General features: G+C 41.5%; 1 protein-coding gene across 3 annotated transcripts; it reads right to left on the minus strand.

The window, feature by feature from the left end:
• Nucleotides 1-765: 765 nt before the first annotated feature.
• SUMO1 (small ubiquitin like modifier 1) lies at nt 766-14,199 on the minus strand. 3 transcript variants are annotated; one of them, XM_014276226.3, is made up of 5 exons: nt 14,176-14,199; nt 5,753-5,827; nt 4,426-4,503; nt 2,558-2,629; nt 766-1,642 (listed from the first exon to the last, which is right to left on the minus strand). In XM_014276226.3, exons 1-5 carry the CDS (start codon nt 14,182-14,184, stop codon nt 1,574-1,576), a joined length of 303 nt encoding a protein of 100 aa, XP_014131701.1. In that variant the 5' UTR covers nt 14,185-14,199; the 3' UTR covers nt 766-1,573. The 3 variants fall into 3 exon arrangements, with proteins under 3 accessions (XP_014131701.1, XP_005434601.2, XP_055573753.1); XM_005434544.4 differs by lacking the exon at nt 14,176-14,199 and adding an exon at nt 13,684-13,737; XM_055717778.1 differs by lacking the exon at nt 14,176-14,199 and adding an exon at nt 11,007-11,161.
• Between the last annotated feature and the right edge of the window lie 60 nt (nt 14,200-14,259).

Raw genomic sequence — 14,259 nt, forward strand, 5'->3', positions numbered from 1 at the left:
GTACAAAAGTATTACTAAATCAGAAACAGGACACAAAAAAACAGCATGAAAGAAAATGCATTTCTAGCTTTACCGCAAGTGCCATAAAAAAAAGTAATCATCCAAAAACTGTAATTTCTTCCAAGTATGCCAGTACTAAAACGTCTTTAATGAAGCTGGCATTCATAGCGAACTTAATTTACTAAACCATAAATGAGTCCCATTGTCTGCAGAAAAGCTGAAGCAGGGACAGTGCAGAAATCTCACCACACTACTCTGCCTATAACCTTCCATCTCAGCTTTCATATCCTGCAACATGTTCTCAAAGTGACCATTTAGAACCTGCAATTAGGTAGAACATGAAGTGGACCCTCAATGATGCCGGATGAACTATCATGACACTTCCATATCATCCATAGAGAGATTATTTAATGGTACCATGATCATATGAAACAGACATTAAAAACCATCTTCGTATTTCCTTCCAACCTGCATTTGCAGTTTAACTTCTGTGCATGAAGTGAAGCTGTATGTAACTGTATGTGGATATTCTCCAACAAGAAAAGGAACAGCTATTAGTCTCAAATAGTCAGCTGCAAACCACACAGATAAAGTATTTTACTGGGGCAAGTAGAAAAAAGTTTGTTGTTTTTTTTTTAAAAAATGAGGTATATTTACAGAGCACAATTTTTTTCTGGCTTGAACATAGTTACTTGAAAAGCATACCCTAATTATAACCTGGTTTTGGTTTTGCTCATTTCCAAACACTTGAAAAGAAAATGCAAGTTGTTTATAAAATTGTTTTTCTTGTTTATTTTAAATGAAGCTGGTACAGACAATGTCCATTCAAAACCCACGTCCCAGGCCAAAATGTACAAACAAGAGTGTCAAAGTAACACCAGTTGTCTGCTGTGAACATTCTTGCATGAATACCTGCATGTACTAATTGCTATATGAAGTTAAAATGCTTCTGGGCTCTTCTGGCAAGATTTAAGAATCATAGGGTTTTCAATTTTATGTCTTCAGCAAAGCCATCTCTGGAGCAAGGTACAGATGACAACAGTTCTAGCTTTTCCATTTCCAACTTGGTAATCTTCTTCATTGGGCCATCAGCACAATTTAAGCAAAATAGCTCTGAGTTATGGATACACAATTTCTCCACAGTTTAGTTCTCTGAAAAACTTCATCTCGCACTGAAAGTTATAGTCCAGGAGTGAAACAGTCACACATCAAAACTTCAGGGCAGATATGGAAGTCATTAAGAACACTCGCCCACCTGGCAGATTTTACAGCCTTCGTGCCCGAAATGCACGAACCCAGTGAACATACAAATGCATGTGTGTACATGTATTTCTAAAGGGGGAGGGCAGAAGGGAAGAGGGAAGCAAGGCTGAAGCTGGTTCACAAAAGTTCAGCACAATGAAAACAAACAATAGTGTATAATGAGCACGAGAATTCAAAATACCAGACGCTTGAAAATAAAACTCCCAGAGATGGGGTGCCAGTTTCAATTCAGTGTTGAACACCACATTACAAAAGAACTATTATTTAAAAATAAAAAAGGATTAAGGGGGAAGAAAACAAACAGAAGGATCTAAACTGTTGAGTGACCCCCCGTCTGTTCCTGATAAACTTCAATCACATCTTCCTCCTCCATCCCCAGCTGTGAGAACAGAGAAAAACAGCATTTAATTGTTATAAATCTGGTGTACAGAATTCGGAGCAGGTCCTAGACAAGTTATACAACGGTTTCTTCCTCTGTCCCACCACAATTCAACAAAGAGTGAAACAATTTCAGTTGTTTCAATCTCACCAGCCAACACTCATGATTTTTAGTCCTCTTCCTTCAGTTTTATACATCCCAGTCAAAGCAAAAGCCTTGTTAGTGAGGTCTAAATCTGCTTGTGGAGCAGTACACATCAGCCTGGAAGTTGCTAGCTTTACCTTTCTCTAAATCCCTTCTTGGGCAACAGATGCACATAACCAACATCACAGTGAACACATCAGCTGTACAGCCACGTGAATTATATATAGCACACTACTAGCTCACAATACAGCCACAACCTACAGCTTGCAACTCAAAGCCTGCTTACAACTGTTCTCTCAAAGACGGTAACTTTTTTCAGTTCCACAGTACACAAGTTCATTAGACTTTTCAGAAGGTCATTATTATAACAGTGTTTCCTCCTGCTTTGCTGTAACAATTGGTGGAAGTCACTGGACAGCAGAAGTAACCCATTTTCTGTTTATTTACACTTTGATCTAATAAACGTGAACTAAATACATATTTATTTCAAAGTCACACCGAAGTTCTAGCTCAACAACTGGGAAGTTCACTTAGGGTTTCCCTCCCCCCAGGGTAAACAGTGACTACACCCTCCCTTCTGAGACAACATTACACATGAAGGTCCAATCAGCCTTATTAAAGATACTAGTTAGACAAATATAGTCAGAAAGTTGGCTATATTTAAAGCAGCACCTTTATTCTGGTTAACAGTTTAGCAGAACAGAGAAACTAACCAATTTGATATTTAATTTCTCCAGTGAACTACTTAACACTTTCTAGAAAGAAACTTACCTCCTTGGGGGTATGATTATCAGTAATTCTCTGACCCTCGAAGAGGAACCTGAGTGAATTCATTGGAACACCCTGAGAAAAAGGAACAGATGTAAAAGGGAAAAAAAACACTTACTGAAACTTGTACAGATTTACAAGAAAAACAATTTTAATAAAAACACACCTGAAAGTCAAAACCAAGGAGCTCAGCTATTTTGCGGCAACCAGGTAAGCTATGAAGTGATTCAAGGAGCACAACGGTGCTGAAATGCATGTTTATTCCAAAGTCTCACTGGAGTTCTAGCTCAACAACTTGGAAGTTTCCGTAGCTTTTTTTTCTTGTCTTTATGTTTATTTATAAAGTACTGACTACATCCTCCCTTCCAAGACAACATTACACATGAAGGTGCTGTCTTTTTCTGAATTGCATATCAGCCTTATTAAAGATCCTAAGACAACAGGAGGAACGTGATGCATACGTGATGCAAAAAATGGGGGAAAGAAAGAGCAGAGCTGAGGGGGAAAACAAGGAACAGCATTCAAACAGAGAGAAAGGAGCATACCAATGGTGAACAAAGTTGCAGTACATCTGTTGTACAGCGTGCCTGTGTTACAGAAGAATAATACTTCTGTATTATTCAGACACCTCATCATTTTCTTCCCTTTCAAGTTATGAGCAAAAGACACACAAGTGAAATATGACCTGGTTTGTGCATCTATGAGATCTCAAATATTGCCTGCAAATAGCTAGGCAGAAAAATTCATAGGAAAGAGCAGCTCTTCACACTGTTCCAACAATCACTCCGGCCACCTTGGAAGAAGCGTTCATGGTCTCTTTACCAAAGAAAGGCTGCCTGACACCAAAAAACATATTGACTGCCGATGAAGGAAATCACAGACTCCAGAATTCAGCCCAGGACACAAATACAGCTGTGTTCATTCAAACAATTTTCTTTCTTAAAAAAAAAAAATATTCCACACAAATGCATTTTCATCAGTCAATAAGATGGCTGCATGAACTATTTCCAAAAATCTTATTTTAAAAGTTCATGTTTTTCATAGAATCACAATTTTAATCATTTGGATACAAACACATCTGGTGTTTGATCTTTCCTTTCCCCCTACTCCAGAAGGATCATAAAAAAGAACACTTTCTACAGAAGAACATTTCAACTGACAAGTTCAACTTGTCTCAAGGTATTAAGAAAAACCCCAACCTATTATTTCTTGTATCTCCTGAAGCGAACTCCAACACAGTTACTCAAGAAAAGGCCACGCAAGGCATCTGTCCCCAAAGCTGGGGGTAAACTAGGCCAGGGCTTCTGGAAATAGTAGCAGTGAACCCACAGTATCTGCCACAGAACATGGACGTGAAAATTCATTTTTGTTCTGTAACAGTAGTTACTATTTACCTACACAATTAATGTTGTATATTTCTTTAACTTAGAGCATAATAGCTAGTGTTAATCAATCACCACATTAATGGCTGTAACAATGCCTAAAGCTGCTCTTATCCTAAGCTGCAGTATTCTACAGCTTTAAAGGAATTTCACTTGGAGACAGAAGATTTCACAGCAATAATAAAAGCATGCCTGGGCATTTTAAAATGTAATGTCTATGTTTTCTGAGCAGCCACTACATATTTTCAAACAGTAATTTTAACTTACTACAAAATTCACAACCATCTTAAACAGAAGTACCTTTACTTGTCAGAAGAAATTAGGAGATCCATTATATTTGTACTGTCAGACACCCGTCCTGCTGGTAACTAGACAGAAGCTTCAATGTCTCAACAAATGTCTTTATTTGAAAGAACACTGAGAAAAGTAAAGCTGAAGTGTTTGGCTTTTCTATTTCCTTTTTAAGGAGAACATCATTGTTTCACAAACCTGTCTTTGACAGTATGATTCTTTGAGTTTCTTGAGGTGTGTTGTCATTTTCACCTTGAAGTGAATTTCACTGCTGTCCTAAGACCAGAAAAGAAAAAAGTTACTTTCTTTGCAGTAACTGCTTGCTTTATCTATGCCAATTTAAAGACTTTCATTAAGAAAAATTTACATAAAACTAACACGGAATGCAGTTTAACTATCACCATGCATATATCTTGATGCATCATAACATGAACCTCCAGGATGATTTATCAGTCACTAAATTCATCATGCACTTCCACAGGAAGCTCAGTTTTAAAACAGATGGCATAGTATAGCTTTAGGTTCACTATGGAGATTTTGGATTTAAAAGTACTAAAACCATACATGGTTCAGCCTGTGCTTCCATCTTTACCCAGCTGATGTACTTACAAAATACAAACATACATATGCAGGGGACTTCTGCTCTAAGATTCCAAGAGACAAGTTAAAGCTTGCACTTCAAAATATATATAAAACCTTGTTCAGTTACAGTAATTATGTAGAAGTTAGGATACAGATACACTTGGCAACACAACACTAACCTAAGGAGGAATCTTAGGTCTTATTATTCTATAGTGCTTCCAAGTAACTACAACTGTCAAAATGGCTACAGATAAAAGAGACTGCAAGAGGTTCTGTGCAAAAAGCACGTGGGTCATATTCAGCTTTTGCATGTGTTCTCATCATTGCCGATTAAAGCAGCAAGAGGTAAGCTAGTTTGTGTTAGTCCTACTTTTAAGTCAACCATCTCCAGTCATAGCACAGCAACGGTGCCAATAAACAATACTGAGTTAAATCACATGAGCTAGGGGTTCTTTGCACAGAGGACTTCTGTTCAAGAAAGATCTCAACATTCACATCCCAACAACTTGAATTTGGACTTACAATCCACCATTCACATCTATCAACACGTCAGCCAAGAGAATCCTCTTCCTATCCCTGTTCAAGAAAAATGACTTCATATTTGGTGTACTACATGCACTCTAAAGACCTGATTTTTTTGATTTTGTCCTGTATTTCATTCATATCCTTGGATAAACTAACCCCTCAATGCATCAGGTCCCCTAGTTTTAGGACGGGGATCACACTGACCAAACCCTGAGTCATAGGGATAAATTACTCAAGCTTTTAAAAAACCACACCAGAGAGTACACTAACACACATTACTGGCAATTGCCAAGTAGTTTATAGCAGGGGAGGATCCACATTGGAGAACTGGAAGTAGCAACTTGCATTTGTTCATTTCTACAATACAAAAACCTCACACCTCCACGAAACGTCCACAAATAATTATGTAAAAACTCACCTGCCCAATGACTTTAAGTTTAATGTATTCCCCTTCTTTCTTATCTCCTAAGTCCTCAGCTGAAGGTTTTGCTTCCTGCACAAAAAACATTTAAAAAAATCTGATCAGTTCAGCACGTTTTTATTTTGACTGGACAGTATGACAGCTGTCATCCTCTATTACAAGAAATCAGAATATCCAAGGCACCTTATTTCTTCCTTTCTATGTGTGAAAACAGCTGCAATATAGTATTATGAAAGGCTGTCTGTGAAAAGTTGAATTAATGACAGAAGAGAAACACTATGAAGAACGTAAGAGATGAGAGAAGGATCATTTGGAAATAGATGACAGAAGCAAAAATGAGAAGCATGATTTTATACCACTACCTCAAGGTCAACAAACAGACTGAAAAAGAATAATACAGGAAGCAAACTAAGAGGCTCAAATATTTTACAGGAAAAAAAACCATAATGAGGAGAGTAAACAGAAAGCACCTATGACACTATCAATGTAGGGTGAACCATGCAAACATTTTTCAGTGTACTGCATCAACAGTAGTCACGACTTTCAAAAGGATGGTCAGCCACCTTCTTTTCTGTAACAACAAAACATCATCAAGTAACAGCTTCCTTCTCACATGTTTAAGACCACAATTCTTAAAAGTTGCCATTCTAAGAACCATAGTGTTTTAATGTCTTTCCAGAACAAGAACTGTACAAGGCAAATTTGATTCAACAACTCGAGCACTAAAGCTTATCAAAAGGGTTTAAGTGTTATGTTAGATAAATACATGAATTAAGGACATCAAAGTTTTCATGTTAGCTGCCAATAGATAATACATGATCTCTCACTTGTCTTATTAACCCCATCTCTTGTCTGTCAATACATATTCTGGACCAGGCCTTTAGTTATGTTCCACTGCAGCACAAAGGGATTTTACACAGATGCTGCCTTCAGGTCCAGATGGTGCTCGATGAAGAAATCTTCCCAAGTAGTCAGAAACAAGGATACCCTGCTAATCACATTTCAAATCTTCCTTTTGTATTTTATTGCTTAACATAGTAGACAAAATAAGTAAATATATACAGGTGCCTACCACATAAGTTTTCCCAGCCCCAAAGGGACTTTTTGCTGAGTATACAGAAATATCCTTTTTATGGTTGGACTCGAACTTTAGGATCAAATGCCAAAAACACATACTAACCTTCCATATTAAGTCCATCCAGATAGGTCTCTACCTCCAGATAAAAATAGCAGACAAGCTTTTCAGGCATTTACTTTTTCCTTACAGAGGTTAAACATGCACAACTTCTTTGAATGTTAAAAAGTTCAAGGAAGGACAGAGGGGAAAGTTTGCGAACACCTGCCCTATCTGTACCAGTCTCAGTCTGGAGGGAAAAAAAGAGAGAGGAAGTGTTCTTTGCATCAGTTTGACTCACTGCCTCAAGCCAGATCTATTCAGTTTCTGTGACAGCAAAAAAGTATGAGCCAGAGAATACAGCTGGTTTGAATACTTTTTTTTTTTTTTTATGCCCACCTGGGCACAACCTGGACTGCTGGGACTGATTCATCACCCCTTCAAGCTCAAACCCCAAAACTGACCCCAAGCTTTCAAGAAACCAGACACTCAGCCTCAGGTCTCCAAGCAAGTCACTTTTGAAGTGTGAAAGGAGTCTTCACTGGTAACACAGTCACAGCAACTGTGCTCCCCACCAGTTTTCCCTTTCTAACATATCTGAACTTTAACTTCCTGGGACTATTTGCAGGAATAATAATATACGTGTTTCCACTCCCGACTAAAAAAGAGAAAGAAAACCAAGAACCTGTGATTTGTTCTGTTAACTTGCACAAGCAGCATTTTTATTTTCCATGTGCAGGATTACTAACCTTCAGGAATCAAAGAGAACCAGATCTCTACAGGTCTGAAGCATGTAACTTCAAAACTATCTCCTGTTTTGCTATCACTGGAAGAATTAAGAACATACTGTCCCTTTTACATGGCATTTCAGGTCAGTCACTGTCTTAATTTACTTTGCATAAGAACGAAATTGCACAGCACAGAAGCATTTGTAGTAGTTTATAATTCTATGCATTGTAACAGATCTACCTACCTCACTTTCCAAATCATCTTGTACAAGGTATGACAAATCATCATTGCTACTGTGACAGTGCCTCTGGCCACTAGAGTGGAAAGCAATGATTCATAAGATGTTTGATTCCTACCCTCAGGGAAAGAGGGCTCTAGTACTAAAAACAAATAGGAGAAGCAGCAAACAGTAGAAAAAGCAGAGGGAATTGGAGTCTTGAAACGTCATACCATAAAGATGCTTGTTTAAAGCCCCAGCAGCTTCTCACCCACAAAACAAGAGTGAACAGAGCTGCAATTTCAGGAGAAGAGAAATCAGATCAAATCAATGTTGACAATGCCAATAACTGAAGCTTAAAAAAAGCACAAAATATTTCAAATCAGAACATAACAAGACCCAGCAAGTCTGAAACAGCTCCCTGCATTTTCTCAGTGAACTATACTGCCATTCAATGCCAAATGGTAAAGCCAACACAAAAACACTCAAGAACAAAGAAAGCAAGGAGACTGCAAAGTTACTAAACTACAGGCATTCACTAACAAAATCCTGGATCAGCAATCTCCAAGCAAGCCTCCAGACTTTTACTTGAACCATGAAAAGAACTGGCGTTTAGGGTATCTCATGAAACAGTACATTAAAAAAAAAAACAACAAACAACAAAAAACTGTACAAACAGAACAGGAATACCACAACACTCCAAGTTTAACTTTTCATTAGATGCCTAAAGTTTTAAAGGCTTCATTCCTCGGTTTTTCTAAATAGAACAGAACAAGGTTCCTAGTACTGTCTTCACATTTATATATCAACATTAAATTCATGACCGTAAAAAGCACCCAAAGTTTCTTGGAAACACACTGGTATTGCTATTACAGCTAATGAAAACACAAAACAAATATTGTTCAGCAATATATTGCAAGTTTCCTCCTCCAATTTTCTGAAGTGCTCAAACTTCAATGTCCAAGTTTTAAAAAAAAGTCCTACACTCAGCACATGTCAGATAATGTTTAAAAAAACCAACAACAAAACCCACAAATTTACTAGACGAATAGGACTACAACACACTTCCTAACACAGCAAATAAACTCTTACGTTTGTTATAGGAATGGAAAAACGCATACAAACTATAGCATTCTTTATTAGTAGTACATGAACAGATAAAAATGTCAGCATGTAGATTCCACAAAAGCAAAATAAGCGTGAGACCCTAGAGTGGAAAACCAATTTTTTTTGTTTCTGCCTAGAACCCACCAAGAGGCCATGTGTTTTTTGACATATGACCTTCTTGCAACTAATTTTACTTATCATAAAAGTTAATTTTCTATTGGAAATAAAGTAACTAAATCAAGTATGTGTCTTTATACTAAAAAGACAAGCCAAAATTATCATAATTGGTGAAAAATTATGTCATCTTAATTATAGAGTCAAAAAGAAAGACACTGTAAGAAATCTACAAGTTTGGGTAATCTAATTATTCCTGTAGGATTGATAAACAGAGCAATGAGGTTTACAGCAAATCACTACTGTATCCTGTACTGTTACTTAAGCATCTGCTTAGCTCTTGTTTGCACAGTCCCCCCCAAAGTGAATGACACAACATATAACAATGTTTAGCTTATCCATTAAAAAAAATAATCAAGGTTCTTATTCAAAAACCTTTAAGTTATGTATCCAAAAAAGCTTATCACACACAATGAATTTTACATACTTCAAGCAGTCCCAGAGAACAAACATGTATGTGTTCTTGCCTGGAGAAGGAATTAATGAAAGCTGCTATGTGTTAAAACATGCCTTGGTTCACAGATGCAGACAGCTACAGAGCAGGTCACGTGAAGATCAATCTACAAAATCTAGTTCAGATTTATTTATTTTTTTTAAACCGCAGTCACTTTCACGTATTTTACTACACTGGAAACATGTCCTAATGGGTACCAGCGAGAGCTGTGCTCCCAGCAGCCACTCTGCAGACACAAACAGCGGCACCATCCTCACCAGCAGTTGCATCGTGCTTGAAAGTCGGGGGCGGGGAGGCAGACCACCAGCGCATGTAGCGATGGTTTCTATTCACGGGGCATAATCTATCAAGGCTATTCCTCAAAGCAGACACCGTAGATACTAAGCTTAGCCTTGTCTCTGGGTACTTTTAATTTCACGGCTGGCACTAGTACTACTCTCGACTTCACAGCCCTGCAAGAAACATTTGTAGATACCGACACCGATTTTTTCCAAAGTCAAATCATCATGACAAAGTTAGAAAACAGTGCCATATGAAGGCAGTATGAAAAATAAAGCAAAACAGAACGCAAATTAAAATCGGAATGCTGTTTTAACTTTCCACCAGCAGGTTACATAGCCTAAAGCAGTAGTTGTAAGCAAAGGACTGTATACACACCACAGCAAGCCAGCCAGGAACTTAGGGTAGAAGTAAGGATCCGAGTCCCCCGTTGAGAAGCCAGAATTAGATGGGGACATTAACGATGTTCAAGGAGCGAAGGCAGGACAGAATCTTGGTGAAGGGCGAAGTGTTTAATACAGGCAAGCAATGCTCAGCTAAGACAGACTGGTGTCTTTCTTACATTCGTGTCGTCCCCGTCTCCCCCCACCCCCCCTTTGCATTCATTCCTAAGGCAAACAGAGGACCCGGCAGGTCTAGCCCAACCCGCACAAAGCCTGCTGCGGGGAAAGAGCATCCTACCACGCACCTGGGAAATGGAAAATGAAAGCAAACAGCAGTTGTGCAGCACGGCTCACCCCTCGCTGCACTCCCGTGTTTCCAGGGCCAGGGCTGCCCCGGCAGCGATCCCGGCCTGGGCCCCCGCGGGGTCGCCCCTGCTCCGGCCGGGCGCCGAGCCCCGGGCCCCGCGTACCCCGCGCCAAAGGGCAGGGGGATTAAATAAGGGCGGGGAGAGTGAAGGGGCGGGCGACAGAGTTTGGCGGCAGCCGGAGGCTGGCACCCCCTCACACCGCCCCCTCACTGAAGGCAGCGTCACTCCCAGCGCCCGCGGCCCCGCCGGCCCCCCGCCGCCCCTCGCAGCGCGCTGGGCCGGGCCGGGCCGGGGCTGCCCCACGGCAGCCAGGGGGGGCGGGGAGAGCGCAGGCAGCTCCTCCTGCGCCCGCGGGGCTGCGGGGCCTGCCGCCGCCCCCTCCCCCGCGCCGGCGGCAGCTCCCCCCGAGGCCGGTGGCGCCCGTACCTGGTCAGACATGGCTCGGCCCCGTTGCGTGCGGCAGGCTCGGCTGGGCCGCTGCAGGCGCTCCGCTCCTTTCTCTGCCCGCAGCGCAAACACAGGCCGCGGCGCGGGCGGGATTTCCTGTGCGCCTGAGCTCACTTCCCGCCCGGCGCGGCCCGCCGGCTCCTCCCAGCCCGCCCCGGCACCGCCTTCGGCCCCGGAGCCCCCGCACCCCCGAGGGGGTGCCACCGCCCGCGGCTCGCCGCGCCGCCCCGGGCCCGCCAGAGGCGGCCAGGCCGCAGCGCGCCCCGGGGCCAGGCCCGCCGGCGGCGGCCTACAGAGGCCCGGCTGCGGGAGAGCACCTAACGGCAGCCCCAGAGAGGGGCAGGTAGGGGGGTTATGCCCAGCCCCCGAAAGCAGGGTCTGCGCGGCCGCCTGCCCTGCCTAGGAGGGCCGGGCCGGGTCACGGAACCCTTCCAACAAAAGCAGGTTTTACAGCAAAAGTCACGCCCGTTATACCTACCCGTAATAATTTACTAAGGTTTCTACTAAAAGATACATGTAAGAACAAGACTCACTTTTCTATTTACGCACCGTTTGCATTTTTTTAGTCACTGCAACCACACAAGTAATGGGGTCCACAAGCATTAAGCAAATGATGTACACTGAGGCAGTTGCATTTGCACAAACTTCTCATGATGCACTGTACTAGCACGGAAGATGTCCTACTTTACATTGGCACAGCACAGCTATTTAGAGATTTGCACAAGAAGCAACACCTACACCTTAAAAACATTACATTTAGACTTAACCAGCTGTTCAGACTGCAGCATTGCAGTACTAATATCACTCTACAACAACTAAGGCATTTCCTGCACGGTATCACTGCTGTAATAAGTGCACACTTGGCTCTAAATCACCAATAAGTAGAAAAAAAAACAAAACCACAGGAGAGCCATATAGTAACAACGTCATTGTGAAATAAATGGATCAACAGAAGACAGCCCCACTGAAACAGATTCTTTCCTGGATGCTACTGGACCAGTTTTTAACTTCACCACCTACCTTTTGGGCGATCTCTACAGCCTCTTAAGGCTCCGTGTGCCACATTCCTTTGTTGTAACACAGAAGCAGCTGCACTGCATGCCTGCATTGCTGCATTTCATTGAACAGTGTTACAAACATAACTACACCAGGGATGCACTTTCACTAGACAGTGAAACTATGCAGTATCCAGACTCACAGGAATTAGTTTTCATCACAACTGTTAAAACAATTCAGAATTAACAAGGGAAAGGGAGGGGGAAAAGCCTAAGAAGAACTAAACCAGATGCTAATACAGAGCTACAGAATTAATGTGATCTTTCTTAGGCAATGTCTAGTAGGCAGGAAGGCCAAATATGTTCATACTATGCCAAGCTCACAGTAGGAACTTGTTATGAGCTTAATAACACTACACAAAGCACCAAAATAAGTCATTCAAGGGCTTCACAGCAGCACATGATACTAACAGAACAAAAAATGACAAATGCTTCCTCCATCCTAAACACCACTACTATTCATAAATGAAATCAATTTTAAGAGCAGGGAGAGTAGCCTTATAGCAATAAGGCTAAGGTCTCAGGCTCTGGCACGAAACCTGAGCGCAATTTCTCATGTTACCAATTTTTCTATGCAACCTTGTAATAAAAAAACAGTACTCACACGTGTCAGAATGCAGTTACCTACCCCTATGCACAGCGATGAGGACATAATGTTGAAACATGCACATCTGCATACACAACAAGTAACAGTAACACCACCTCACTTTACTCTCTTCTTATTCAGTTGGCTGTGGACACATTACCTGTTCAAGATACAAGCTACATTTGTACAGCATCTGTAAAACTATTCTTTGTTCAGCCAATAGAGGTACCAGCCCACTATGGAGATATATCAGTAAAACTCACACTTTTCTTCTTTGACAACCCAAACTCAACAAATAGCATACTTCAAATTAAGGCACAACAGAAATAATGCTGTTTTAAAGACTAAATATACCTATGCAAGCTTCTTCCCACAAAGCCACCCTTACTGTAGCAGCCACCATGAAAGCTACTTACCCTTATAACCTCACTTAATTCTCAGGTGTTTTATAACTTCTCTGATTTCCCTGCAATCACCTGAAGTCAATAAAATTCACCTCTGTTCTTTCAAGTTCTGGCTAACTAGCTTCACCAAAGCAGCATGTATGGTCTAAGAGCCAAGAACTGTTAATGGTTTTCTGAAAACTACTAGCCTATGTGGTCTCATACAAAGCCTTTTCAGTCCATCAAAACTAGATTTCTTAATCTAGTTAATTTCTTAATCTTAGACATTAAGGTAAGAATAATCTATACCTTATAATACCAACATGTTTGCTTGAGAGCAGTTAGTGCTAGCAAACATAATGAATACAGTGTTTAAGTCAGACAACTGAATGATGTTTGCTCTTCACAATAGTAGTATTCCCCCTGAGGCAGCAGCACCAGTACTTTAGAACAAGGGGGAACCTGGAAATTCTTTCTAGTTGAACACAATTTCTTCAGCAGTATTACCAGTTGTAGGACTTAAAAAAATTGGTTATCTAAAGCACAAAAAGCTTTCCTTAAAAAAAAATATTCTTAGAATTATGTGAATCCCCAGATTTCTCTGGCTGTTGGCTTTCTAGCGTATGCCTTACATGAGAAGCAGGAGAGGAAATGAAGCCATGCTGACTCATAGAGATGGTTGCGTAAAACGCAGCACGAACGCCTGATATAAATCAAGCCCAAGTGTTGCTTGGAGCCTCTCTTCCTGCAGGCAGGAAGAACTCTGCCTCTATTTTCGTTACAGGTAACCCTCAATGTGAAATAAGTGGGAACTTCTAAGGGCAAGGGCTGGCGCTTTTCGCCTGCGCTCCACTGGCGTGCAGCTTTTCAATTATTCAGTAGGGCCCAGATCCAGGTGCACAAGTAGGTCAGGCGCAGCAGCGCGTACAAAGACGCTCCTTGTCGAGACAGCAACCAGTAGGCGGCACAAACGGGACGGCTTCGGGCGCCTGCGGCCTCTGCCTGCCCCCCCACAGGAATGCCCGCGTCCTGGGGACACTGCGGCGGCGTGGGGAAAGAAGTAGCCTTTAAGACTTATGTTTTATATGCACGTGATTTGGTATTTCCCTGTTGGAGAAGCAAACCTTTAACATGCACGCAACTGCACAGTCGCCACAAATTCTTCACGCAGGAGCACTGTATCTGTATGGCGGCCCGCGGACAAGGCC

The sequence above is a fragment of the Falco cherrug genome, chromosome 8 (assembly GCF_023634085.1).
Source record: "Falco cherrug isolate bFalChe1 chromosome 8, bFalChe1.pri, whole genome shotgun sequence".
Classification (NCBI taxonomy): domain Eukaryota; kingdom Metazoa; phylum Chordata; class Aves; order Falconiformes; family Falconidae; genus Falco; species Falco cherrug.

Coding starts and splice junctions, on each gene's coding strand:
- SUMO1 (XM_005434544.4), bottom strand. CDS start 13,722: ATGAGTCAGCATGGCTTCATTTCCTCTCCTGCTTCTCAT. Junction 4,504..5,752: donor AACTTAAAGTCATTGGGCAG/GTGAGTTTTTAC, acceptor TTCTGGTCTTAG/GACAGCAGTGAAATTCACTT. Junction 2,630..4,425: donor AATCATACTGTCAAAGACAG/GTTTGTGAAACA, acceptor CCTTTTTCTCAG/GGTGTTCCAATGAATTCACT.